The sequence below is a fragment of the Solea senegalensis genome, linkage group LG13 (assembly GCF_019176455.1).
Source record: "Solea senegalensis isolate Sse05_10M linkage group LG13, IFAPA_SoseM_1, whole genome shotgun sequence".
Taxonomy (NCBI): domain Eukaryota; kingdom Metazoa; phylum Chordata; class Actinopteri; order Pleuronectiformes; family Soleidae; genus Solea; species Solea senegalensis.
The window spans coordinates 9,853,698-9,881,138 of record NC_058033.1 but is presented as its reverse complement, the minus strand read 5'-3'; the positions used below and the strand labels follow the sequence as shown (position 1 = coordinate 9,881,138).

Below are 27,441 nucleotides of genomic sequence, written 5' to 3'. Positions count from 1 at the left end.
AAACAAATAATCGAATATTCATGCTCATCCACATTAAAATGTGAATATGTTGTTGTTACTTTGCACATTCATAAAATGACTCTTTTCATACTAAAGGTTGATTTGAGGCTGATTTTCTGTCAAAGTCCCGCCTAGGCCCTACATAATAAATATATAAAACATTGCAAAGGTAACGCAAAACGATGTAATATTGCGAGGGAACACAAAAAGAAAATATATCACTATGTCCCTTTAGGGACTCAATAGGTTGCAGACCCCTGGTATTGTGATTATCTTTGGTGTGTTAACAAAAACAAAACATTTCAGACAGACGTAGGTTTTTCGGAACAGCAAATTCACCATTTTGTCGATAAAACAATCGCCATATCATCCAAGAAAGTAATCTACACATTAATTAATAATAAAATAATCACAATCCATGCTACGAGTTGCCACATTAGTGTTCAGTAATCTTTTACTTTGTTGTTGACCTCTCTTCAAACACATGCAGGACTGTAGTTCTCTATCTGACCTCCCAGCTGCTGCACACACACCTACAGTATAAAGCCACAGCAGTAAAAGCCTCCCACAAAGTGTCAACTATAAATTCTTGCCTGTGTGAGTGATGCTTCCGGTAGCTATGGAAACCAAGTATAATAGATAACCCCTCCCCTCTCTCCCTCTCCCCCTCTCCCATTCTGTGTCTGCGTCTCTCTGCCTCTCTCCATCGCCACCACAGCTCTGTGAGCTACTTTGCGCACGGCCAGTCACACACACCGAGCATTGCATCGACTCCAAGATGGCGAAAGCACGTCTGACTTGCCTCCTGGCTCTCCTCACAACTCACTGTAAGTAACACAAAAATCTTTTTTTAAGTGTCTGCCGCTTCCAGTCCTTCAGTCCTTGCCTTCAACACAATTCGGCGTGTGTGGTTCGACGTTTAACACGAAAAAAAAGGAGAAAGATAAAGACGCCGTGGCTCAGAAGTAACATTATGTGGTACAGAAGTACCGTTAAACTCCAAACAGACAGACAGACACACAGACGGAGAGTGAGTCGACACGGAATCAACAAGAGTTTTTAATTCTCTTCTCGAAATGACAAATATAGTCGCCATTTTAAGCACAACTAGCTGTCAAAATGTCTGGTAACGAAAAGAAGCCGTGGTTTTACAGTCACGTCACTCCACTGTGTTTTTTTTTTAATACACATATAATTGTGTTGAGTGTAAAATGAACTGTCACATGTTCGTTTAGTAGGACCACTTCAGTCCCAATTAGCGGCGCATTTATTTCCTCTCTTTGGGGAAAAGTTTCAACCTCCCTGAAGTTTTAACTTCACGGCTGTGAAGTGAAAACACGGGTAAGGGTTGGTCTCGCCTGCCCGCGCTGCTTTTAACTATTTACCGGTGGTTTGGAGCTGCGGTGGTGGAGGGGGGATGTTGGACGTAGTGATGCGAGATAACGGTTTTTCTTTCCGCCGTGGAATAAAGCAGGCTGTCCGCGGGAGGAGCCACAGCCACAGCCAGTGTCCTCCTCCTCCTCCACCTCCTCCTCCCGCGGCTGCTGGACCCTTTCAAATCGCTTGGAGCTGAACTGGTAAACAGAAACAGCCATCGGAAAATCAATTCGTTTCACTGTCCCCTTTCCTACTAACCAGGGAGAAGAGGACTCGGTATCTTTAAGTTTTATCAGTCTCATAGTCACACTCCTGCAAGACCCGAGCCCTTCTTTCATTAGCTGTTTGCACACAAATTAAACAGTTTTTAAATATTTCATATTAGTTTGTACACTCCAGGGATGTGGAAAAGTTTTGAATTAGTGCAATGGAAGCAGATTCAGCTTCAAGAAAAGGATGGAATCAATTATAAAAAAAGATTTTTATTTTTGGAAATGTGGTTTAACATTTGCGATACATTTATATATGTGTCTTTAATTTGGAAATGTTCATTTCTTCTGACGTGTTTTCATTTTTAAATCCGATTGTTTAATTCCACTGTGTTTGCAGCAAAATGCCACTTGTTGCTAAGCAATGCCGCAATTTAATCATTTATTTTATGTCTAGTCAAGATTGGTTTTACTCAGCCTTGCTTTTTCATCTGAGCCTTTTTAGTTGCTCTTAAACTTGTGTCACAGCTTATTTCAGAACCACACAGCCTATTTACATCCTAGATAATAGAGATAAAACACAAAACACGGTTCAAAACATTCCTGACACATTCCTGATGGTCTGATGCCCTACTTAATTTTCTTTATTTGTCCTTTTTATGTCCGTGCATGAATCCGTGTGCTCTGTTATAATGTCACCGTGTTAGTTTGTCATGAAATTGGCTGCTTGTTTTTTCTCTCTCTCACACATACCCATGGGTGTAGATGAAGGAAGGTGTTCGAGGATAGAGATGCAGATCAAAGGGAAGTGCAGACACAGACGCCGCTGTGATCTCTCACGTGTGTGAATTGGCTTACTCTCTTCGCTTTAATCAGGAATAGCTGTCGAGCTTGTTTCACATCTGTTGCCGTGCTCTCAAAAACTGTTCTCTGCTCCCACCTCCGAGACATACCCTTATTTTCCCCCCAGTGATACAGTTCAGAGTCAGTCCTCTTAATGATGTTCCCCCTGAGAAATTCTGTGGCAGGGCATGGCAGTAGCACAATTGACATTTCAGGGGGGGCAGTGAACTGTTGAAGATTTAAGAATTTCTTTTGTCTTGCCTGGACGGGGCTTAGCCATGTGGTCGACTAAAGCTCCCAGCCTGCACTGCCTCTGTGTGTAGAAACAGGACAAATCTGGCTTGACGGAAGCTGGCCCACAAGCCGAGTTGTGAATTACTAATTTGTGCTGATAAACACTTATCACTAATAGGTACGGACTGTAATTAGAATGTTTCTTGTATTTTGGAGTAGCTCTGCTCCAAATCCACTTTTTGATGTTCCACAAGGCGAGTTCTTCTTGTTGTGTAGGTCAGACTCAATTTGTGATTCTTCGGGGCGGCTTTTATTTTAATATCCACACAGCTCCAGCCGCACCAAGTAAAGGCCAAACCCAGCATGACTGAATATGGCTGCATATCTCAGTCATCTGTCAGTGAAGCGAAAGAGGAGAGCCTTTGTTATTTTAAGTAGACATGCTTACATCAGACTTTCCAATCTGATCTAATGGAATGCATCGACATTTTCCATTGTTGGCTTCACCTGAGCCTTTTCACTTAAACTATTCCAGAGAAAGTGGTGGAGACTTTCAGAGGACATCTGTCAGACGCCTCTTGCTAAGAGCACGGCGAAGACATGGGGGGAGCATGGAAGACGCTTAAAGTGGATTAGTACTGAGCAAATGTAAATGTAAAATCTAAAAAAAACCCTTTCACACCCCAGTGCTGCTTACTTTTATTTATGTAGAGCAAATTTAATCTATAATTAAAATGGGGTAGCAACAATTAATCAACTGTAACCAACTAATAAATCAGTTGCCAACCATTTAAATAAATAAATCCAGTTGTTTTAGTTTCATGTCTTTAGTTGGTGAACAAAACAATATATTTGAGGTTTGAAAAACACAAATCTAAATTGTTACTTGCAGCCCCAAGCAAAAATATAATTTTAAAAACGTAAAACTGTAAAAGTAAACTCGGATCATGCAAATGGCTCAGAATACATTTTTCACACTTTTTTCCAAGTGTTAAATTCTCCTCCTACACAATTGGCATTTTTATGACTTCACATTATCTTTGTTGTCACTCATGGCTGTCAGCTTAATCCAATTGGAGCCTATACTTTATCTGAATGGATAAGATAAGAGAGAAATCTGTCCACTGGTTTGTTGTTCAGCCTCCCCCTGTGTTTCTTTGCCGATAAGTAATTGCATCACTCACAGAGCTTTGACTGGGCTGCTCATCGGGATGACGCGACCCAGCACACTCTTCAAGCATTTTTCCTATCGTCAAGCCTCGCGTTTGAGCATTTCTCATAGTTTGGCATGTGTGGCATAGCCATTTGGAGTAGCAGGAGTCACCGTGCCCCAAGATAACTGCCGATCGTGGCTCCCCCCCTTCCGAGGTGCACACTGTCAGATGTTTCCCTGCCCACCCAAAGATTGTGAGCAAATGTTTGAAGCACTCTCTGAATGGCATGCGCGGGCCCCTGTGGACAAGTCGTACACAGTCTGACATTTTACTGCTCAGAAGAAAATGGCAGAGGAAGTCATAGACAAACCAAAAGAAGTGCCATGCTGTGGCAGCATTTGATGTTTCAAGTCAGAAAATCGATCTCAGCAGACACTCCACTCGTATAAGAGGTGTCAGGTGTCTCAGGGAAATTTTGGCTGCTTTACACTCATTATTGCTTTACAATAAAATGTTTAAATCATTTAGAAGATGGCAGCAGTTAGCCATGTGTATGTCTGTGCAACAACAGCCCATGGGATAAAGTCACAGTGGCACATGGCCCTCACTGTGGAATGAGCCAAAACAGCTGAGCAGGAGTGGGCGGTGGTGTTTTGAGCAGCGTCGCAGGCGTAACCAGAAATATCTTCCACGTCCCTCCCAAACCTGAGTGTGCATGTTAGCAAATGCAGCATTCCAAATAGAAAACACATGGAGGGAGAGTCTGTCTCTGTTGTATGTGCGCTGGTTAACAATCATAACCACCTGTTTTCCTCTGAGATAAAAGGGAGCCCTGTTGATGAGCCGGCTGAGGTCAGCGCTGAAAGGGCGAGTTGTGAAGAAAGCTCAGCAGTGTTGCGAGGTGAAGGCATTCGGAAAACAAGCAGGGTGTGACGCTTCATCTCCAGAGACCGAAATCCATTTTAACTTTAGACAGAGAGAGGAAATGCGGCACCCACCTTTTGTCGTAGTTCGCTCACAGGAGCACGCAGCAGATGCTGAGGTTTAAATGCTAATATGCTCACGTTCCAGAAATGGCAATGGCATGTGCATGCTTCAAATGTCAATAAGAGTACCGTTTGGAAAAAAAACATAAACTGAGACCAGCCTCCAGGCAGTGCATACTGACCAAAAACTCCATCGGAATTGCCTCCGTGTGGAAGAGTAATGTAGGAGAGGGATTCATGAGAAAAAGTAGTTTACTGTCATCCTGTTTAGGTTAATGAGCTTTCGGCTCTTCACAATTCTAGACTAAACGTGCCGTTTGTTTTTATCAGACATTATCATTCAATGTTTAGCCCATTTTAGATCAACAGGATAATCCCCAAGATGCCTCTGTACTGGCTGCCTGAGCTGCGGGCAGCACAATAGTGGCTTCCTGTTTGATGATATCTGTGGTCACATGGTCCCGCAGGGACGAAGCATCACAGCGACTTTTGTGCTCTGGTGTCCGCTGGATACTGACGGAGAACATCAATAGGTCAAAAGCGAGCGGCATTGATCAAACATTGGGATGCTGTCAGCTTAGGGAAATAATTAGAGGCTTCATTAATGATATGGCCGACATAACATGTGGCTGTGCTGCTGCTCTGGGTCAGAAAGGAAAGAGCCTGAGGCTGTGCTGAGAATCATAACCAGATAATGGCTGTGGATTCATATTTTGTTTATCAGGCTGTAACAAAAGGGCAATCATTGCCCAGAAATAGCTACAGTGCAGAGTCATCTGAGACCCTCAGGTGTTTGTTCACATTTCTGTCCAAACCATCAGTCCCAGCATTAAAAACATCATCATGATTGTGCATTAGCATTCCCAGAAACATGTATATATTATTTTAAATTAACATTTCAGTTCAGATGGCAACACGTCATGTCGGGTTTTAGGGAATAATAATAATGGTAGGAACCAGAGCCAGTTAAGCACTACCATCAAACTAAATTATTAAAATGAACTCTAATTGTGGTGTGTGTCTGGCTAAAAGCTTTTCTGCCTCATTTTCTATGGGACGGGGACAGCAGGCTTTTAAGTTTCCTCTGCGTTCACATAGTTTCAGTCATAAAAAGGGAAAAATAAAGTAGACCATAAATTTTCATGAAGTAAAAAAACAATGTTGAAGAACATTTTTGGCAAGGGAAAAAAACATGACTGCATAATCTTGTTCATGTTCAAAAATGAATTGAAAAACCAGTGTCTCTCTGAGCTCCCTGTCTCTGTTTTTTCAGGCACAGTTGTGTCCTTCAATCTTACTTAGTTTTATTAGATCTAATTGTCTAATTGTGAGGGGGGTTTCCACACCTCCACCACTGCAGTAACATGTGCTGATACACCTCTGTGACAAGAGGCCATGCTGATGGCTTGGGGTAAAAACACTAAATGTCAGAAGGACGATTAGATGTGAATTAGTGGCATCTCTTGGGACGCAGCATAGAGATAATGGATGGGACTCGGTCAGTGACATGGATCTTAATGTACTCAACTTAAAAACGAAAAGAATTACAAGCCGGCAAGCCTGGCATTTTCAACCTCAGCAGACACTGCATGTACTGTATATCTCAGGAATGTTAACTAATTTCTGTAACATATTATCTAATTTAGAGGAAAAAGACCCTAGAGGTTAGAAGCTCAATGCTTGTCTCCATTTTTGAATCCGTAGCTCCACATTTAGCTGATCAAGCTGCAGAGAGTGGGTTTCAGGGTGCTCGGAGTTAGACATGACACAGAGATTTTTGAGTTGTTAGTGATGAGTTCATGAGTTGTTAGGGATGATTAACTCCTGAATGTGTGTGCATACATGTACGCGTACGTGTGTGTGGGCATGTGTAAAATGTTTCACATATTGATTGGCTATTTTTTGCCTAACCAGTTCAGTGTCACATTCAGTATTGAGGTACATGTGGGTGAAATCGCAGCATCAGATTATCTGCCGTCATTCTTCGCGCCATCTCAAGTTCATCTTAAAATAATTTGGGAGACTGCTGACCGTGAGAAAAAATCACAAATTAGATCGTGGTTCAAATTTGCTTAAGGACATTTGCAACCGCCATAGCTCGCTCTGGAATTTGAGCCTAATGGAAATCAGATGTCACTTTAGATTTTTGATCAACAGACATTAAGCTTAACAGCATAGGAAGCCTTTCCTTTTGACCCAATGTATATTGACTTAACCCTTTAACACCGAGGGCATCGCTCACCACAAGTGCTCTTTGCATTACTGTAATTAAGCGATGGTTTGTGCTATTAGAAAAATTCCAATGGTTTCTGAAAGCTGAGAAGTTGTACGTCAAAGTCTTTGTCACCAGAGAGGAGAGAGTGGGAAGAACACCAGTACATACGTTTCCATTTTTTTGGCCTGTTTTTGGACATTGAGAGACAAAGACTCAAAAAATGTAATTGTAAAATGTGTTTTATACTGTTTCCCATTTAACACGCAAAATATGTTCATGTACAACTAGTGTTTTTCTAAATTAACCTTTTTGTTTTCTTCATTTTAAATTGTTGAAATAGTATTTCAACATGCAGTAAATTGTACATAACTGCCAGATAATGAAAGTTATTCTGGAAAAATGGGCAAAGCACTTACTCTCGGGACATTCTTTGGTCCTTTTTATGGTTAATTTAAGCAAAACAGTCCAGTCTGACATTTTCAGGCTTCGGTGTTAAAGTGTTAATTAATAGCTTTAATGATTCTGAAGCCAAGACTTAACATTTGATTTTGATCAAAGCATGAGCACATAAATAAATAATAACATGAATATAAATATAATACAAACATTTTATTGATTATTTTTTGGGGGGAACATAAACTTCCCAGAGTCTCAGCTGGAAACCTGGCAACGGCTGAAAGCCATATACGGCACATAATCGCTAATAGGACACGTTGTACATGTTTAATATTCTACATGTTAATTAGTGAATTTCAAAGGTGCTGGTGGACACACTTTGTTGATTTGTGGTTTCCTGTCTTGATGCTAAGCTAAGCTGCTTAGTGTAGCTTCCTATTTACACACACACAGAGGGTGTTAAATGATCTAAACAAATCCTCCACCCGCAACTGAGCACATTTGCCACCTAAAAATGTAACTACTTCAAATAAGCAGACATATCGACAGACATTGGATTTAGTCAGGAAAGTTGTGTTCTATCCATTATTTCTATGATGAGTGACTGAGGTTTTTTTGATAGCCCACCAGTACCATCAACATTGGCGTACATTCAGCTGCCAGGACAGATAGAGTTGGCAGATTGTAACCAGACTGTCTGGCCATATGGTGTAAAGGCTATCTTTCACAGCGTGGGCTACTAAGTGGTAAATATGTTGGGATCAGGTCATCAAACGACATTGTTTAGGATGTTATTGATCTCATAGTAGTTTAAATGAAAGATGAAAACAAAACAAGATCATCATAAAGACCAGGAGCTGAATGCTCTTCTGTGTCCTTACTGCTTGTGTGAAGAACTACCCATATTTTTTTGGGGTGGAATAGTAATAAATATTTGATTTAATGGAATTTATTGATTGTTTTAAGATAAATTCCGTTGGGTCTAGGTTTGCCCGTGGGTTTTTATTCTTTGCATGAATCAGGCTCAGCATGCTCACCTCAACATGCACAGCTAGTAGCCAAATATGCACGAGGGCTTACTCTGAGTAAGTGAGTGCCTCAGATATTTGTTAGGATGCCACACATAGGTGACAAGTTTGTAATATTGTGGTTGGCCCCTGTCTGAGCTGCAGCAGAGTGGGGCTTTACATGTGGGTCTGCCTGGTTTCTGCGTCATACAAAGCAACAAGACAAGACGGCAGTTTCAGTGGATTTTAGGATAACTCTGGAGTCTGTCAGCCATTCACCATCACGATATCAGGTCGCTCAAAATGGCCATGCGCCAGCCTCAAAGCTGATTTCAGACGAACGGTAAAAGCATTGACTGTCACATAACTTCAGCTACAGATCTTAATGGAAACTTAACTAAAGGGATGACGTCAAAAGTTACACTTAGTGAAGGAGAAGCATATAGTCTTATTTTAGATGTATTTTTAAATAATGTTTTATTTATATGAAATGAGGTAAATGATGGAAAACAAGAAAATGGGAGGAAATTTAGTCAAAACAGGATGACCAAGTAAATATTCCACACCCCCTCTGTGTTCAGGGATTTCCTGAATTTTTTGCAATTAGGATTGTAATTAAACTGAATTGTCAGTGTCTCAACATTAAGCCTCATATCATTTAAGAGTAATTCCCAAAATGACCACGTTATCTTTTCTACCATTTCCTTTTACGAGACTGCTCCACTTTTAAGATCAGATTGACATATTTATACAATGGCCATAATCAGAGCTTAAGCCGTAAACTTAAAAGGACTTGGAATCTTAAGCCTGAGGATTTCTTATAGGGCCACAATTATCACATGGCATTATTAAAAAAGGGATTTTCCAACACAAATTATGATCCTCGTCATGTGGAAAGATAAGATAAGACATGTCATGAATATAGTCTGAATTATTTTAATGGTCTTCAAAGAACAAAATAATTATTAAAAAAACAAATTTTGTTTCTTTGATTGCTCTCAAAAATGTCAGATACCAGTTCAACTTGACCATTCAGTTACACAACTTACTGCATTATGGTGCAAAGGTTTTGTAAAAAATCTGTGGCGTTCCACTTAAGTAACATGGACTAGCAGTTGTTGAAGCTCTATAACAACTGTTGGAAATGTCTGAGCCTTTTTAAACGGGCATTTGTTAGACAAAGCTGCACCCCAGGTGTTTCAATCCGCTTCTCATCTCACTCGATCCTAAAAACAAAGCAACATCTCTGCTCTGGGTTATTCTTTTGAATTGAGGAAAAGAGAGTCCTAAAATATTCAGCATACAAAAGCAAACAGTCACCAAATAATTTATTGAGAAAATAAGAAACAGCCGCTCAAAACACGAGAACAAAAGCCATTTAGTCGGTTACAGGGAACCTAAGAGGCCTCAGAATGTCTGTATGCTTTTTCTCAGAGGCGAACGATCAGAAAAACATATAACAGACCACCAACCCGTGTACTCCACCCTAAAGTTGAACCCGCAGCTCCCTCACAGCTATTGAATTCTGGCCCAATCTGGTTTGAGCTTGAACAATGATCTTATGGTTTCATGAGCTTTCCGCCACACTTTTCTGAGGCATTCTTTATATTCGTGCTGATGAGTGTATCTGAACAGCCTCCGTCCAGCCAGCACTTAATGTAATGAACCCCCACTGCTTACCACCACCCTTTAGTCCTTCCCTTTCCTTGCCAAGAATCACTGAAGCAAAACTGAGCGACTGTAGCTACAGTATTATCACAGATCATCAGCACTCAAGATCATCAGCATCACATCTGTGGGCGGCTTCCTTTGGGGCAATTCTTAGTGTGTGTTCAGTGAGAAGCACACTTCTCATGTCAGGCATGAGCTCTGATAAACTGCTGTAGTGTGCTGGTATCCAATGTGAAGGTCTCAGTATAACAGTGAATATGAATGTGGACATGGCTGTTCTTGTTTTGCTCTTTTTTACTGTTTTTCTTCTCAGGCTGAGTGGGCAGTTTCTCAATCAGTGGTAGCCATTGTTTAACACAAGCAAGTGGAACAATTCTGGATTTCAGTTCTACATTGGCTTTTTCGCTACATCGCCAAATATTTAGCTAAAGGTGGTATTTTATACCATAATTCCATAATCTTTCATCAAAATGTAAATCAAGTGATCTGAGAGAGTCTAGACAACGAGACCTCTGCACCTCCTCTACACTCTGTTTCCAGCCTTGTAGAAAACAGGCCCATGGCAGGAGAGTTTGACCAATCATAGAACAGTTTAGATAGGGAGGGCATTGCTGTTGGTTGTTCTACTCGGCAGTTATGTGTACATGGCAGAAAGTGCCTGTGCTGTAGAACACTGGTCCGAAAATGTTAGTATTTCAACACTCAGCAGGTTTTAATTTTTCTATTTACATGTAAACTCCATGAAGTGCATCATCATGACCTTTTTAAAAACTGGTTACATAACCGTAGGGAACAAAATTGTTGTTTATTTAATTACGGGGCATCCAACTTTGTCTTGATTGTTCCTAAGAAGAAATTATCTGTGTAATATTAAACACATTGATGCCATAGCTACACAGCACAGTTACTGTATGTCTGATGCAAACAGACACAGCAGGTGATTGAGTTCGCCAGCTGTCTGCTATTCTTACTATAAAGGCACTTTGGAACTTAGCCATTGTTTCCCGTACGAGCAGGTTGTGCAGTGACACCTTTACTTCCTGCGTGTGTGTGTGCATATGGCAGTATGGGCCGTCGAAGAGAATGGGTGGCATGAAATGATCGACAATGCAGCCGCCTGATGCCTCTGTCTGGTATTTCCCACGGAAACCCATCAAGGATTCCTCCCTGAGCAGGTGATGGAAGTGTGGCTTCAGCAGTGGGGGGGTGGTGAGCAGCAAGAGCCTCGGATGATTTCCCTCCTCAGCTGTTGTTCGAGTAACATTCCCTGGCCCCAGCTCAGCCGGTCTGTGCAAACTATTTGAGTCTAGAGTATGCCTTTATGCACATTTGTTGTCTGAGGGGGCTGCTTGTTGGCAAATTCTTGTTTGGAAACCTTACACTATGTTGTCTCAATATTTATTTGTGTTTTTGTTTTTGTTTTTGGCAAGTGAGGCTTATGATTTACAGTCTTGATTTTTTCCCAGTTATGCGTCAGACAGAATGGAATTTGGATGTCTGTTTTCAGTATATGGCTTGTGAGAGAGTGCAGGCGTCCTCACCCTTTTTAATTAGGATTAATCCATTTCAGAGATTGGAATAAACAAGTATCAGACCAAAAAACCTGTGTGAAGCCATGTTGTATTTGTTAATTTCAAATATAATGTGCCATTTCAGCCCTCTCAAATTCAGCTCTGTGATTTCAATGCCTGAGAAAGCAGAATATTGCTTTTTTGTCTCTATCAAGTTTGTATATTAACCTCAACGTGTTTTCCAGTGTGTCTCCTGCACAAATACAGAGGAGAGAGTTGTGTTTCTGTGTGAAAATGATCATGCCCTTATACCATTACTTTCACTGTGAAAAGGCTGGGGTTAAAAAAAGAGAGGTTGACCCCTGAAGTCAACTCAAACCATGGCTGCCTGTCAGAGTTGATTTCACCTGTGACCATTCATCCCCACACAGTGAAACATTTTTGGTGACCTTACATTCTGTACTCCTCTTCATGTACTTCACGTTAGTGCTTACTAAGGAACAATGAAACAGTCAGCATTGCTTCCCACAGCATTATACAACATGCAGGCCAGTTGCCATTGCTCGTGATGGCGGGCCTTTTTAAAGAAAATCTTTGTCAGAGGGTAGATCTTTTCAGCATTATTGTGTTTGACCCTCGACATTTTGTTTGACCACACTGATTGACGCACTCTCACACTCTGCGGGCATGTTGTTCTGTCTGGCAGTGAAGATATAACGTATGATCAACAGTCTAATAAACTTCTGTGAAACTCCCCTTTGTAGTATTTCCTGAAATAGCAGCTGTCGTTAGTTAATTTGGATTGATGGCTTTATTCAGAAGGCTGTCAGCATGTAGTGTTTGAGGAGTGTTTTGTGCTTTTGGGGGCGAAAAAAACTTGTGTTGTGAAATCCTGAACTTATTCTCTACACCAAGAACCAGATAGTCTAACTACCATGCTTTTCCAATATTCATATCTTGTATACACAACATGGTTTCTGCTCCATAGTGCAAATAAATCGCAATTAGTTGTCAAGGCTGTAGGACATTATTCTTGTGAAAGTAGACTTTAGAGATACTGGGATTTGTCCAGGTCTGCTGTTTGAGAGCTGATTGCATCTTGATGACTGAGCTGAACACTGCCGGGAAGCCCTATTATGAAGACTTTATAAGCTTCCTGCTCACACATTAGGCTCCCGAGTGCCACAAATGTGAGACATGAGTTTATTTGGCATTATAATGTGCTGGTACATGTGTCTGTTGGCCTTTTGTACTGAGTTGCCTAGTTTTGTTTCATTACATGGAGCTGAGAGTAGAGGGATGTTAAAACAACACTGAACTCCTGGCAATGCTGTCACTGTGCGAAGGGTGAGGTACGCACCTCATGGAAAAAGTTAAAAATAAAAGTCAACAGAGTTGTGCATAAAGATGGCGTGTCCCTACAGGCTGTATCACAAAAAAACACCCTTTCACCCTTTTCAGTTCGGCTCTTTTCAGCCCTCATCCTTGGAGCACACAGGAAGTGAGGCAGATTAAACCTTTTGGACCTGCTAAGTCAACATGTCTTTGCTTTGGCGTTGTGGCATTGTTCAGTTGTCTGTTGAGCCAGAGTTCATCGTGGTCAGCTACACTCATCGTCCACGCACTTAACAATGAATGCTCATCTCTGCAGGCTGTGCCACAGTGTCAGTGTTGGTCAAATTAAGCATTATTTGGTAAAGGAAGTGCTGGCTGGTCAAAAAAACAACCCATGGTCATATCAGAGCATCCAGATTGGCCTGATTCCTGAAAATGTGTTTCCATGTATTTATAGGAATTATGGGTTAAACCTTTGTGACATGGAAAAATTAATATTGTGTGTGTTTGCATTGGATGGGGGAGGTTTTGGTGTGTGTCTGATAGAAGGGACAAGCAGCACAGTGTTATTCAGGGATTTACCGCCATGTATTATGATCTGACCAGTTCACTGGTGACTCACAGTGAGAGAAGGTTAGTGCACAGTAGCAATAGTCCCTCATATAATCCCACAATAGTGATCGGTTTAAAATTGTCTCACTATCATGAACTTATACTGCCCATAAGCCAGTGTTATGGCTGTACAAACGTTTATTTTCATCACGTTTCAAAAAGGCTTGCATGGAAATTGCATTCCTAATTAGGATTAAGGAAGGGGTCAGGCAGCCTGGACCAGAATGTGAAGCATTTGCAGTGAGTGCCACTGATGCCATCTGTGCAGTGTGTGGTGAGGAGCTAATTCTGGCACTGACTGTGTTGCGATTTAACACAGATTCGTGTGGTAGCAGATTCAATTCAAGCCTGGGATTTGGTTCTCAATAAAGCCCAAAAAAAATTATTTCAGTGATCTGATTTAGCCCCCCGCCCCTAACTGTTTAGATCTCCTTTAAGCTGATGTTGTAGCACTCCCCAATTCATTTGGACATCAAACATGTGTGGCATGTCAGGTTGTTCACATAACAAAGATGCTGCGCCAGGGGAGGCCTGCTCACCCTCTTGGCCTTATACTTCGATCTGTTTTGACTAGGCGTTCCCAGCGTCTCCTTCAACATGCTGACCTGGGTCAGAAAAAATGAGAAGGCAATTATTTCATCAGGAAGTCGCAGCAAATGTTTCCTTGGGAGGAGCTGCTGCTCACACTTTTACCTAGGAGGGATCCCAATTAGCAGACTGCGGGGGCTCTGGCTGTCGCTGACAGCCATTATAAATAGTGTGTGGACATTTGAATGCTAACCTCTTCTCACTCGAGTGAAAGAACAGCTCATGACCCCTGTGTATTAACTGCTATTACCCACATCACTGCTGTACAGCTCCGATATTAGCTGTGGCCTTAAGACTAAAACAGAAGCATGTCTTGTGTCACTAATTGTAGGTTTATTATCTTGCGTCAAGTACTTATTTTCATTATTTTTTTGTATTGTTTCTTTTTAAATGTATGTTGTATGTGGTTACAAGAATTGTGAGTGCAAAGGGAGGGGTACAGTGTTTCAGTAGAGCGTGCAATACTGGGCCCAAATATAACTCTGTGCTGTATCATGATTTCCATTCGAATTTCATGTCTGGAGGTTTGGTCGACGTGTTCAAGTTTACACTTCCACATTGTACATGTTTGGTGGTTATTATCGATGTGGGAAAATGTATCATGAATAGGGTGTTGTGCCATGTTATGTTCTTACATTATAATATGTTTGCAGATTAATGCGTGTTTGCAGAGCTTGTCTGAGGTGGTTTTCAAGGCATGTTAAAAGTTTGATTTTAGTTTGATCGGACTTAGACAATAATTATCTTTACTTAATGTCATGTAAACACGTTAGGCCGACTATAATCGAGCTAGTCTTAGTCGGACTAAAATACCTGGATCATGCGAGTCATAGTCCGATTACTCCTGCGTGTATAAGCTTTGTTGGATTGGAGTTACACCTGGCATTCTGCGCATTTATACTTTGACTTGTACTTGTAAGTTGTCCACTTGCCAATTAACCTTGTTTTGATTAAACTGTGCTTGTAGACATACTGAGTGTCAAGCCACACCTAACCTAAGTTAAATCATAGTGTTAAAGCCTATGTTCCTCTTCTGGAGTTATTATTTGTAAACAATCTCTTAAAAATTAAAAGAAGAAATACTTTTTCTAACTAAAATACTCTTTATTTCTTTTCTCACCAATAATTCCACAACAATTGTATGCTCTGTCACAATAGCCCCAGATCATTGTTCTGTTTAATTAACCATTCATTTACTCCAACAGCCTGAAACTGTGTCACTAAACAAAGGTCTCCATTGGTATGCATGGCTGCCGGGACCATGTGAAGAGACAGTGTGATACTAAACAACAGCACTATTTTTATACAATAACCAGCATCAGATTAACTAAGAGCCAAGATGCTTCACATGACTTAATGAAAGATGAGTATTGTTATTATTAGGCTGTTCAATCGTTATCAATCCTTTTTAAATTTCTTATATCCTTATTGTGGAGAATAACTTTGGCACCATAAAGAACAAGGGCCTTGTGTTTAAAAGGTGTTGCCACTGTATAAAATTAAGTTACTGTATGTGGATCAGCAGTCGATCTACATCTACATGTTTTGTTTACTGCTGCATGAGATATTTAAATACATCTTTTAAAGGATTATGATTACAGCATATAATGACATACATTGTAAAACAATGATGTAATGCTTCGTTTTTGTCATGGTGAGGAGGAGACTGCAGCTGTTGCATCTATGATGCATATGCTTTATTTTTCACTGTTATAAATGAACATGCAGGGTTTGTATAGAAAGTAAATAGTGCACAGAAATGCAGTTAAATCATAAATTGTTTTTTTCTCAACCTAATGGGAAATCCTTGTTGTAACTGAAACAGGATGATAAAAAGGTCAGAGTAAAGTCTTGTGAGAAAAGATTCAAGATGAGTGAGAATCCATAAAGGGCGGTGTGTGAGTATGAGACAGCCATTTAGTGAGTGTGGAACAGTCTAATGGGAAGCAATGTTGCAACACAGTTGCTATGTTTACAAAAATTTCTTCCTGCTGAAAAGATTCATTCTGATTGGAATTAACAATTCCATCATCTACATGGACTCAAAATGAAATAATCTGATTATGGTGTGAATACACATGCATCAAGCATTTAGTGTGCACTGTTATCTAATTCTCCAGAAATAGAAGCAGAAGATAAAGCTTCACTTCTAAACAAACGCTGCACATGTCTGCTCGTCCCCTCACTGTCTGCTATCCGTCTCATTTTCGTCCTCTTCCGCGTCTGTAACTTTCATATCTGTTTATTATTCATTTTTGGAGTACAGAAACAGCAGTAACAAAACAGAAATATGTTACACTGATCCGAATGACGATAGGCATATGCCAGCCCTCTAGTTCGGAAAGAAACATCAGAGTTTTTTGGATTAGCATGTTTACATGTCATATTTTTATTCCAATTACTTGTATCTATGTAAACATAGTCAGGTTTGGTGGTAAGAGGCACTGTGTGTTTTAAGGTAGGAGATTAAAAGTTGCTTTTCCTTCTCTGTAGTCCAGTCCTGTGAACTAGTTGTACTCAGCTCGAGGTCAAAGTGAGAGCAGGTCAGACGCAGACGCTAATGCTGACACAAAGTGACAGGTTCCCAGGCATTCGGTGACACCATCAGCTTCCTCCAATGCCCTCCATCCATCCTCTCATTGGCTCAGACCGAATCTTTGACCCTGCGTAGATCACAGGGCTCACCAGCAGTAAGGCACGTCGGTTGCCCCGACTTTATCGGGCTCACAGATGAGGGCCGGCAGCAGCCGCATATGTAAATGCAGAATAAATGAATACAGAAGAAGGCCTTGTGGGGAAAGCTGTACTGTGGTTGAGTACACCTGCAAAAGATAGGATGTATTTGAATCAAATCTAATGCGTCCTGTCCTTCTCAAATGTGTATCCACCAGAGAAGAATGGTTTGAAGGGGGAAAAGCCAGTCTGGGATGCCAGAATAAATTGTGAAGAGCATTACAGTTCCCCATAACTTTATTTAGTATGAGATAAATAAAATTAGCTTTTGCGTCTATACTCATGTGACGCTCCATAGACATGTTTCTAGTGCTAGATAAGGCCGCTTTCTGTATATTGACCACTTAGCATTATGAACATCACCTCATCTGAGCAGGAGCGCGTTCATCCGTAAGCATTTCTTTACTACCTGGCCACAGGAAGAGATACCTTGAGTATTTCGTGAAAGGCGCTTTATAAATCTAAGTTTTTATTATCATTATTATCATTATCATTATTATTATTATTATTACTTAGCTCAGCGTTTTGGATAATAAAGATATTTACTTTATTGGCACGATAGATAAGAAGTCCCTTTGAGCCGTCAGTTAGCTTAGCACAAAGACCAGAAACGGGTAGACTAAAAAGCTGTGAAGATGTCGGTATTCAGATTTATTTTACTACTGGACAGAGCCAGGGTGGCTGTTTCTCCTCTGTTTCAAGTCTTCAGTCTCAAGTCTAAACTAACAGCTGTCGGCTATAGTCTTATATTTAGGCTCCAGATATGAGAGTGGTATCAATCGTCTCATCTAACTCTCCAGCAGAAAGTGTATGGCTGTATTTCCCAAAGTTATTTAAGTCACACAGAAAAAGGGAGGACAAGAAGCCATTTGCCCTCTTTCCTGCGTTTTTACTGGAAATGGATCAAACTATGACCCAAATACCAATGTGCTGTGCATGGCAAACCTTGAATCCAGTGGACCACTCCAGTCCCGATCAGCATGTGATACATTTAGTTAGGTTTAATATAGCTGCATATTTAACATACAGTTTGCTGCTGCTTCATTGACATGCTGCTCTGGGTCCAGCTATATGTGTGCTCAAACATAGTGACGTGTTGTCTCTTCCGTTTAATTTTCTTTCATGTTTTCCCACAAGGACTGACAGAGTTAAAGTCGACGAGCATGACAGCAACAGAATATTTGGAGGAAATGCTTTATGCTTGTGCTGAATTGTCTATATACAGAGCTATCATAAGACCAGAGCTACTAACAGAGAGGTAAAAGTAGGTGTGAGTGGGAAGAAGACAGTTTAACACACGTGTGGGTTAAAGGACTGTTGGATAGGCACAGCTGTGACAATAAAGCCTGGGGGGGGGGGTTATTCCCCCTCACTGCCAGCTCAGCCCTAAAAACCTCTCCCTTGTTGTCATCATGTCAAGATGTTCCTATTTCCATGAAGGAGGACTTCTGAGGTCTGTGTAGTCACTTTCTCCCACAGCTAACAAAACAGGTTGGATCCTTGTAGCTCTGGTCACCAGTAAGCGTATAAGGTGGGGAGCAGAAAGAGAATCCAGTCGAAAATATCACCAATACTCTGATAACTGGAGCAGGGGAGCATGCTTTGTCTAGGATGTAGCTATAATCGTCTCTCAGAAAGAGGCTTATGGTAATATGTGATGCTCTTATGAATTAATTTGTCAGGCTTTGAGCACTATCTGACATCATGCACTTTTATCAAATAAAAATTAGCATCCACTCAGGGTAAAGCTTTAGAGACATGTGAGTGCTTCAGTGACAACTTTTTACTTGCCTCCTGTCAGCATTCCTGTTACTAGTACAGAGATCCACAATTAAAGGGTAATTTTGTCCCGAAGTCATAGTTGGCACAAGTGATGTTTCACTGTACGGCTTAATATTTTATGATAAACGTAATAACCTTTTTGTCTTTATGTGCAAAACAACCTGTGGTTTTCATCTTTGAACCCTCTCTCCTTACTTTACCACATTCTGTCTGCTCAGGATTCCTGTTGAACGTTTCTGCTGTAACACAGAGACACAGCAGTTGTGTGCACTGCCAAAAAAATAATCTAGCTATCAGTAGAGGGGGAAATGCAGCAGAAGTGAAACCCTGCAATAGACTTAACGACCTCTTAACACAGCATGAAGGGCAGCTTCTTATCCAGTTATCCATGTTGAACATATAGTCTTACTTAAGGCTTTAATGGAATGCAGGAGTGATCTAATAATTTAAGATCATTCACCGAAGCTCCTCCTTTGGCTAACTTATGACTAACTTCCTGTCATTTGCTGCATTTACATTCCCCTCCCTCCTCCCTGTGTTGCCGTTTGAAGGTATTTGGTGCTGGGTGTGGGATGTTTTCACAAATAGCCTTTCCTCATGTGAAGAGAACAGTGATGTGAGTCACTGATTCTACTAGATTAAGGGACTGTCCACACCACATTGTATCAGGTTTGCGTTTTTTTTCCACACAGAAACATCATATTATTTGGGAGTCCTGAAATGCTATTAGTGGGAAAATGTCAAAATACCAACCTTGCATTATTGTGTAGACAACCAATATAGTATTTGGGAAAACGATGAGGTCATAATCTTTTGACCCATGTCACAGAAAAAACACTCTAGATCGGCAATAGCTGTCACAATATCAAGCTTTTTAACACAGATGACAAAAGGTGAAAACAAATGATGGGTGAAGCCCTACAATGAACTGCTTTTCATGCATTCTAGAACATTTAATACTGGTATACATCAACAGGCATCCTCCTAAATGAAGTGAAACTATGTTTAGAGTCTGATTACCAGTTGTTTAGTTGTGCACAAAACATGTTGGCAGATAGAAATGTTTTTTATTTCATATTATATAACCAACACATTCCAGTTATCTCTTTGACGCTGACCTGGACCTTGCTAGTTATGTGATTACAATTCCTACTGTAGTTCACAGATTTACGTGCATTGCTAATTGTGTGTTTGTTTGCTTGGTGCTTTGTCATGAACTCGCTTCTCGTTTTAGTTTAGTTTTCTTCTTCCTTTACGTGGTGCAGAGAACAGGCAGCTCAGGCTAATGTGTTTATGTACTTGTGGGATAACTAGGGGGGGCGATAAACCAGTGCATCCAGTTGAGTCTCCCTCATCATTTACATTCTTCATTTCTCCGCCACGACGATAGATCGTGTTTTCACTCCTCACCAGCCTCATCATTGCATGTTTACCTACGTTCAAATTGGAAACACGTTGCTGAATACATATGAGGGGGTATCTGGGACATGTTATTCATGTAACATTAGCTGCATGCAGTAAATATGTACCATGTTCTCATATTCATGTGCCTTGCTGTACACGTGTTTGGATGCACATGCCTGTGGAAAGGTGTTATAGCCACTGTTGCTTTTTTAAGAGCTCAGAATATGGGAGTCATACAGCATATTCTTGTCATTTTTTACAAATGGTTAACCTGAGAGGCTCTGTGTCAGCAGCATAGTCTTTCCTGTAGGACTTTGGGTCTTGCACTAATTAAAACTTTGTTTAATTAGGATAATGAAGTATTTGCATCAACAACTTGTTTATCTGCAGAACTCCAGACTCAACTTGGAGTAAAAAAAGTTTCTAAACAGCAACTGGTTGATAGCGAGTGAATCTGGCTGTGTGTACTTTGATGTCTGAGACGTCAAAGGGGCGTGGGAATATTCTCCACAGGCACGAGGCCTAGATGCTCCTCGGGGAATATCACCGGTTGCTTAATTGAACCTTTCTATTTATGATACCAGCCTCACCTCTCTGGATTCACTGAGCAGCAGCACAGGAAACAAGTGTGGCCTCCCAGGGGAAACAACAGAAGAAAGGAGAGATTCATTACACAGAGCAGGCATCAAGAAATACACAGCTCCTCTCCTCCTATTGTATTATTCAGTGATGTAAATCTGGGGGGGTTTATGAGGGCATTACACTAAGATTACACAGAAAACCCTGCACCCATCATGGGGCCAGCAAGGAGATTAAAGAAAAAACTTTGCAGATTTGCAGACTGCCAGATCTCACACACAGCTGTGTCCAACCAAGATGGCAAGACTGTATATGCAGTTCACTGAGCACCTGCATGGATTAAATGGTCCTCTCATTAAGGGCCAACATCCTCACATACAGATCACGCTAACCTCTCTGATGGAACCGATTATCCTTGGCTAATGTCTGATTGTTTTGATGATGGTAATACCAAGAACTTGCTCAGTCAGCAAGTCCCCACCCATGATGAGGTCATCTGTGTTTGTTGTTTTAGAATCTGGAGCAGATCTGGCTCAAAAGGAAGGACGGGGTCGTCCATTAACTCAACGATTAATAGTTCGACACCGCTCTTCTCCTCCAGTCTGCATGCCCGAGTGTTCTTGGACAAAACATAGAATTGTAAATTAGCCCCTAATGGCTGTGCCAGTGTGAATGATAGGTGACAGAAAATGTGTGTCATGTGTACAGAATACGCTGGATCTGTGTGTGAATGACAAAGCTGTAGTGTAAATCTCTTTAAGTGCTCGTCAAGACGAGATAAGTGCTATTAATCGTCACAACCACAAAGAACAAGCATGAATGTGTTGCGGTGTCCTTTTTAATATTCCATATTAGCTTCAGTCTGCAAATTCTTCAAGTCAAAACTGACGCTTAAACCATTACTGTGCGATGTTTCACCTTCTCGGCTATAAGATCGCTCACTCGTGAGAGATGCTTGTTCGACGACCGACTCCACTGAGCAGCGTTCTCTTTTATCCACCAGCATTTGTCTTTGTAACTGATCCATTTCAGCTGCATGTTTCCAGCGCTAATGATGCTGACGTTGCTTTTTCATCACCGTGAGTGTGTCTCTGAAAAACAAAATACGATGACCTGTGTTTTACCTCCTGTAAAACGGTGACGTCATGGAATAGCTGTGCGAGTTTACATTCAACCTCATTGTAACCTGATATAACAGTGTATCATATAGAATCCAGATTACACCACCAGCATGACATGCTACTTTTTTATATTTCTTATTTGTCTCTTGTGTGTTCCCTCTCCTTTATGGATTAACAAGCTCATAATCTATATCACACATGTTTTACATAGTGATGCACTGCTGCGTCAAACACTACTGTGGCCACGCACTAATTAAAACAATAATAATCATTGGCTCATTTTTATTGGAAATGAGGGCTAGGCCTTAGAGACACTTGAAGGAGATAAGAACACAGACAGGATGAGTTGGACACGATCAGGAAAGGATGTGCCAGACAAACTGGAAGGAAAAAGGGAAACAGCACTCATGTAACGCATAGTCAGCACCACCAGAGCTTTCAACAGGCTTAGATATTGTAACCCTGTTTCCCTGATGAAGCTTTTTGGTGGATGACAATTTCACACTTTACAAAGCAGTAACATTGTCACAAGTACTGCTATTAGCAAAATCCCAAATGTGCCAGCAGTGATTCAGAATCCACCTCCCCCTTCAACACTAAATCTGCAACTGGGAATTGTTTTTCATTGAGTGCTTATTTTCTTTTTCTTTTGTTCGCCTAATCAGTTTAACAGCTTTTAGTTCTATAAATTACTCAAGCCTGCATATTAGTTATAAACTTCCACCAAGGGTGTAAGAAAACATTGATAATATCAATATTTGATACTGTATCGTATCGTGTATTTGAGCCTCCAACTGCCATATTCCACTCCTGTCTACACTACACAAAGGAAACTCTATATTGTTTAAGCATAAAGCATTGTTTGTACGATCACAGTCATCTGTCATCGCCCCTGTTTTGGTACTGCATAGTATCACCACAATGTTTATTAGGGTTCGAGCAACTTGGTTGCAAGAACCCTATTGAAACTGTGAAGATTATTCTTATTATTAGGGTTCGAGCAACTTGGTTGCAAGAACCCTATTGAAACTGCGAAGATTATTCTTATTAGGGTTCGAGCAACTTGGTTGCAAGAACCCTATTGAAACTGTGAAGATTATTAGGGTTCGAGCAACTTGGTTGCAAGAACCCTATTGAAACTGTGATGTTTATTCTTATTATTATTATTATTTTTCCTCTAAATGAATCGCCTTTTTGAGGTCTTTCCCATACACGAAAACTCACCAATTTTTGCGAGGGCATCAAACCTGGTGTAAATTTACGTCTGAAAGTACTTCGGGGACACTGCGTACAAAATTGGAAGTGGGCGGGGCTTACGAAAATGAAAAACAGCTTTCATCAGGCCGATTTTTCTCTTGTTTCACGTACATGCACGAAAGTTGGTACACATGTTAAGCATGTCAGGACGGTCCAAAAAGTCCGGGCTGGCGCCTCTGTAAGTCCTACAGGAAGGCCGCCATTTTGGGTTGAACGGCCATTTTTGGCCTATTTTGGCCATTTCGCAGCAATGGTATGTGAACGAACTTGTCCTCGAGCTTTCATGGAATCACCTCTAAACTTGGGGAGGTCACTGTGGACAAGTTGAGGATCTTAAGTTATTAAAATGCTTCTTATAAGTATCATGGTTTTCAAGATAGGGGGCGCCAAATTTGGGGAAAATTACGAATTTCTCGCAACGCACAACAAAACTCTTATAACTTTGTGATGGAAGGTCCGATCTTAACCAAACTTGTGGCGATCGATGATGGGCCCTTGCTGAAGATGCCTATGCAAAAACTGTCAAGTTTGTAAACATCGCCTCCTGGTGGTGGCAGAAAATCTAAAAAAAAAAGTTACTTTTACAATTTCGGGAATAACTTTTACAGAAATTATTGTATCAAACTCAAAATTGGTTAAAGGACTCTAAACACAAGGTAGACTATGCGTGCTCAATATGATGGCGTATCGTTACATGATGTTGCCATGGTAATGATGCAAAGTCGGATTTTTGCGTCAAAAAAACACACTGCTACAACTTTGCGAATCCTAGTCCCATCTGAACCAACCTTGCTAGGATTGATGATAGTCCGGCCCAGAAGACGTCTATATGAAAATATTCAATTTCGGGAACACCGCCCCCTGGTGACAAAGACAATATGACCCTTGGTATTTGAATGAACTAGTCCTAGAGTTCTAGTGCGATCACCTTTAAACTTGGTCAGGTCACTGTGACCCAATTGAGGAGCTTAAGTTATCAAAAGTTTTTTAAAATGTCTCATGGTGTACGAGATAGGGGGCGCCAAAGTGGGTGTAAATTCCTATTTTTCACAACAAAAAGCAAAACTCTTATAACTTTGCGAAGGAAGATCCAATCACAACCAAACTTCCTATGATTGATAATGGGTAGTTGCTGAAGGCGACTATATTGCTGAAAACAATACATTTTGAAAACAGCGCCTCCTGGTGGTGGTAGAAAATACAAAAAAAAAAAAACTGTTACAACTTTGCCAATCCTGGTCGGCCATTTCGCACCAATGGTATGTGAACGCACTTGTCATAGAGCTTTCATGGGATCACCTTCAAACTTGGTGAGGTCACTGTGGACAAGTTGAGGATCCAAAGGTATCAAAATCTTTTCATCAAGTATCACGGCAAACAAGAAGAAGGGCGGCAAAGTTGGCGAAAATCACGATTCCTCGCAACACACAACAATCACTTATAACTTTGTCATGGAAGGTCAGATATTAACCAAACAAGTGACAATCGATGATGGGCCCTTGCTAAAGATGTCTATGCAAAAACTGTAAATTTTGAAAACATCGCCTCCTGGTGGTGGCAAACACTAGGAAGTCTGGTATTTCGCAACACACAACAAACTCTTATAACTTTGCGATTGATGGTCAGATCTTAACCAAACTTGTGATGATCGATGATGGGCTTTTGCTAAAGATGCCTATGTAAAAACTGTAAATTTTGGAAACAGCGCCACCTGGTGGTAACAGAAAGTATAAGTTCACAATTTCCCTTATAACTTTAACAAATTTCCTTGTATCAAACTCAAAATTTGGGAAAACATTCAAAACACATTGTAGATGATGCGTGCCTAATATGATAACAAATTGTTCAACAATGTTGCAATGACAACACTGCAAAGTCAGATATTTGCGACAAAAAACAAACTGCTACCACTTTGCGAATGCTATTCTAATCTGAACCAAACTTGCTAGGATTGATGATAGGCAATCCCTGAACATGCCTATATGAAAATATTCACTTTCAAAAACAGTGCCCCCTGTTGACGGCAGACAATATGACGTCTGGTATTTCGCTACAACAACAAACTCTTATAACTTTGCGATGGAAGGTCAGATCTTAACCAAACTTGTGATGATCGATGATGGGCTTTTGCTAAAGATGCCTATGCAAAAACTGTAAATTTTGGACACAGCGCCACCTGGTGGTAACAGAAAGTATAAGTTCACAATTTCCCTTATAACTTTAACAAATTTCCTTGTATCAAACTCAAAATTTGGGAAAACATTTAAAACACATGGTAGATGATGCGTGCCTAATATGATAACAAATTGTTCAACAATGTTGCAATGACAACACTGCAAAGTCACATATTTGCGACAAAAAACAAACTGCTACCACTTTGCGAATGCTATTCCAATCTGAACCAAACTTGCTAGGATTGATGATAGTCAATCCCTGAAGATGCCTATATGAAAATATTCACTTTCAAAAACAGTGCCCCCTGTTGACGGCAGACAATATGACGTCTGGTATTTCGCTACAACAACAAACTCATGGGGACTCGCGAGCCGTCAAGCTCGAACCCGTTAATTACCGCTTGCGGTACTAGTTCTTCTTCTTCTTCTTCCGCCTACCAAATGAATCGCATTTTTGAGGCCCTGAACATGCCCCAAAACTCACCAATTTTTGCAAGCGCATCAGACCTGGTGTAAATTTACGGTTGTTAGTGTTTCGGGGAATGTGCGTTAAAAAATGAAAGTGGGCGGGACAAATAACTGCTCCACCCCCTAAATATTGTGGGCCTGAAGAGCATGTTTAATGTACATGCACGAAACTTGGTACACGCGTTCCTTAGGTCGGGCTGGTCAAAAAAGTCAGCGTAGCCGAAGCTCTAAAACGCACAGGAAAGCCGCCATCTTGGATTGAAAATTCATTTTTTGCCGATTTTGGCCATATCGCACCATCGGTATTTGAACGAACTTGTCCTAGAGCTTACATTGGATCACGTTCAAACTTGGTGAGGTCACTTTGGACAAGTTGAGGATCTAAAGTTGCTAAAAACTTTTTAATAAGTATCATGGTGTACGAGAAAGGGGCCGGCAAAGTTGGTGAAAATTTTTATTTTTCGCCACAGGCAACAAAACTCTTATAACTTTGCGATAGAAGGTCACTTCCCAACCAATTTACCTAGGGTTGATGATGGACCATTGCTGAAGAAGTCTGTGGAAAAACTGTACATTTTTAGCACAGCGCCTCCTTGTGGTAACAGAAAATACAACAAATACACACTTTCGGTAATAACTTTTACATATTTAATCGTATCAAACTCAAAATTTGTGACAACATTTAAAACACATGAAAGATGATGCGTGCTTATTATGATAACAAATGGCGCAACGGTGTTGCCATAGCAACACTGCAAAGTCAGATATTTGTGACAAAAAAACAAACTGCTACAACTTTGCGAAACTGAGTCTAATCTGAACCAAACTTGCTAGGATTGATGATAGTCCTGCCCCGAAGACACCTATATGAAAATATTCACTTACAAAAACAGCGCCCCCTTGTGACAGCAGCCACTATGACACCTGATATTTGAATGAACTTGTCCTAGAGTTTTTGTGCGATCACCTTGAAAATTAGTGAGGTCACTGTGAACAAGTTGCCGAGCATAAGTTACTGAAAGCTTTTTAAAATGTCGCTCGGTGTACGAGATAGGGGGCGCCAAAGTTGGTGTTCATTCATATTTTTCACAACAAAAGGCAAAACTCTTACAACCCGTAAAACTTGTCCTCCTGAGGAGCACGTTGAATGTACATGCACGAAACTTGGTACTCACGCGTTCGTTAGGTCCAGACGGTCAAAAAAGTCAGCGTAGCCGAACCTCTAAAACGAACAGGAAAGCCGCCATTTTGGATTGAAAGTACATTTTTTGCAGATTTTGGCCATTTCGCACCAATGGTATGTGAACGCATTTGTCATAGAGCTTTAAAGGGATCACCTTCAATCTGGGTGAGGTCACTGTGAATAAGTTGAGGATCTAAAGTTATTAAAAGTTTTTTAAAATGTCACATGGTTTTGAGATAGGGGGCGCCAAAGTTGGCGTTCATTCATATTTTTCACAACAAAAGGCGAAACTCTTACAACCCGTAAAACTTGTCCTCCTGAGGAGCACGTTTAATGTACATGCACTAAACTTGGTACTTACGCGTTCCTTAGGTCAGGACGGTCAAAAAATTCAAAGCAGCCTATGCTCTAAAACGAACGGGAAAGCCGCCATCTTGGATTGAAAGTACATTTTTGCAGATTTTGGCCATTTCGCACCAATGGTATGTGAACGCACTTGTCATAGAGCTTTCATGGGATCACCTTGAAACTTTGTGAGGTCACTGTGAATAAGTTGAGGATCAAAAGGTATCAAAATCTTTTCATTAAGTATCACGGCGAAC

At 40.8% G+C, this 27,441-nt stretch overlaps 1 protein-coding gene across 1 annotated transcript in view; it reads left to right on the top strand.

Annotated features, from left to right (window-relative positions):
* Positions 1-679: 679 nt before the first annotated feature.
* LOC122779709 (junctional adhesion molecule 3B-like) overlaps positions 680-27,441 on the top strand; it is a gene marked incomplete at its 5' end in the record, with an annotated part of 49,252 nt that continues 22,490 nt past the window's right edge. Inside the window, one exon of the mRNA XM_044042295.1 lies at positions 680-827. Coding sequence (XP_043898230.1) covers positions 680-827 — 148 coding nt within the window. The remainder of the gene's footprint in view (positions 828-27,441) is intronic.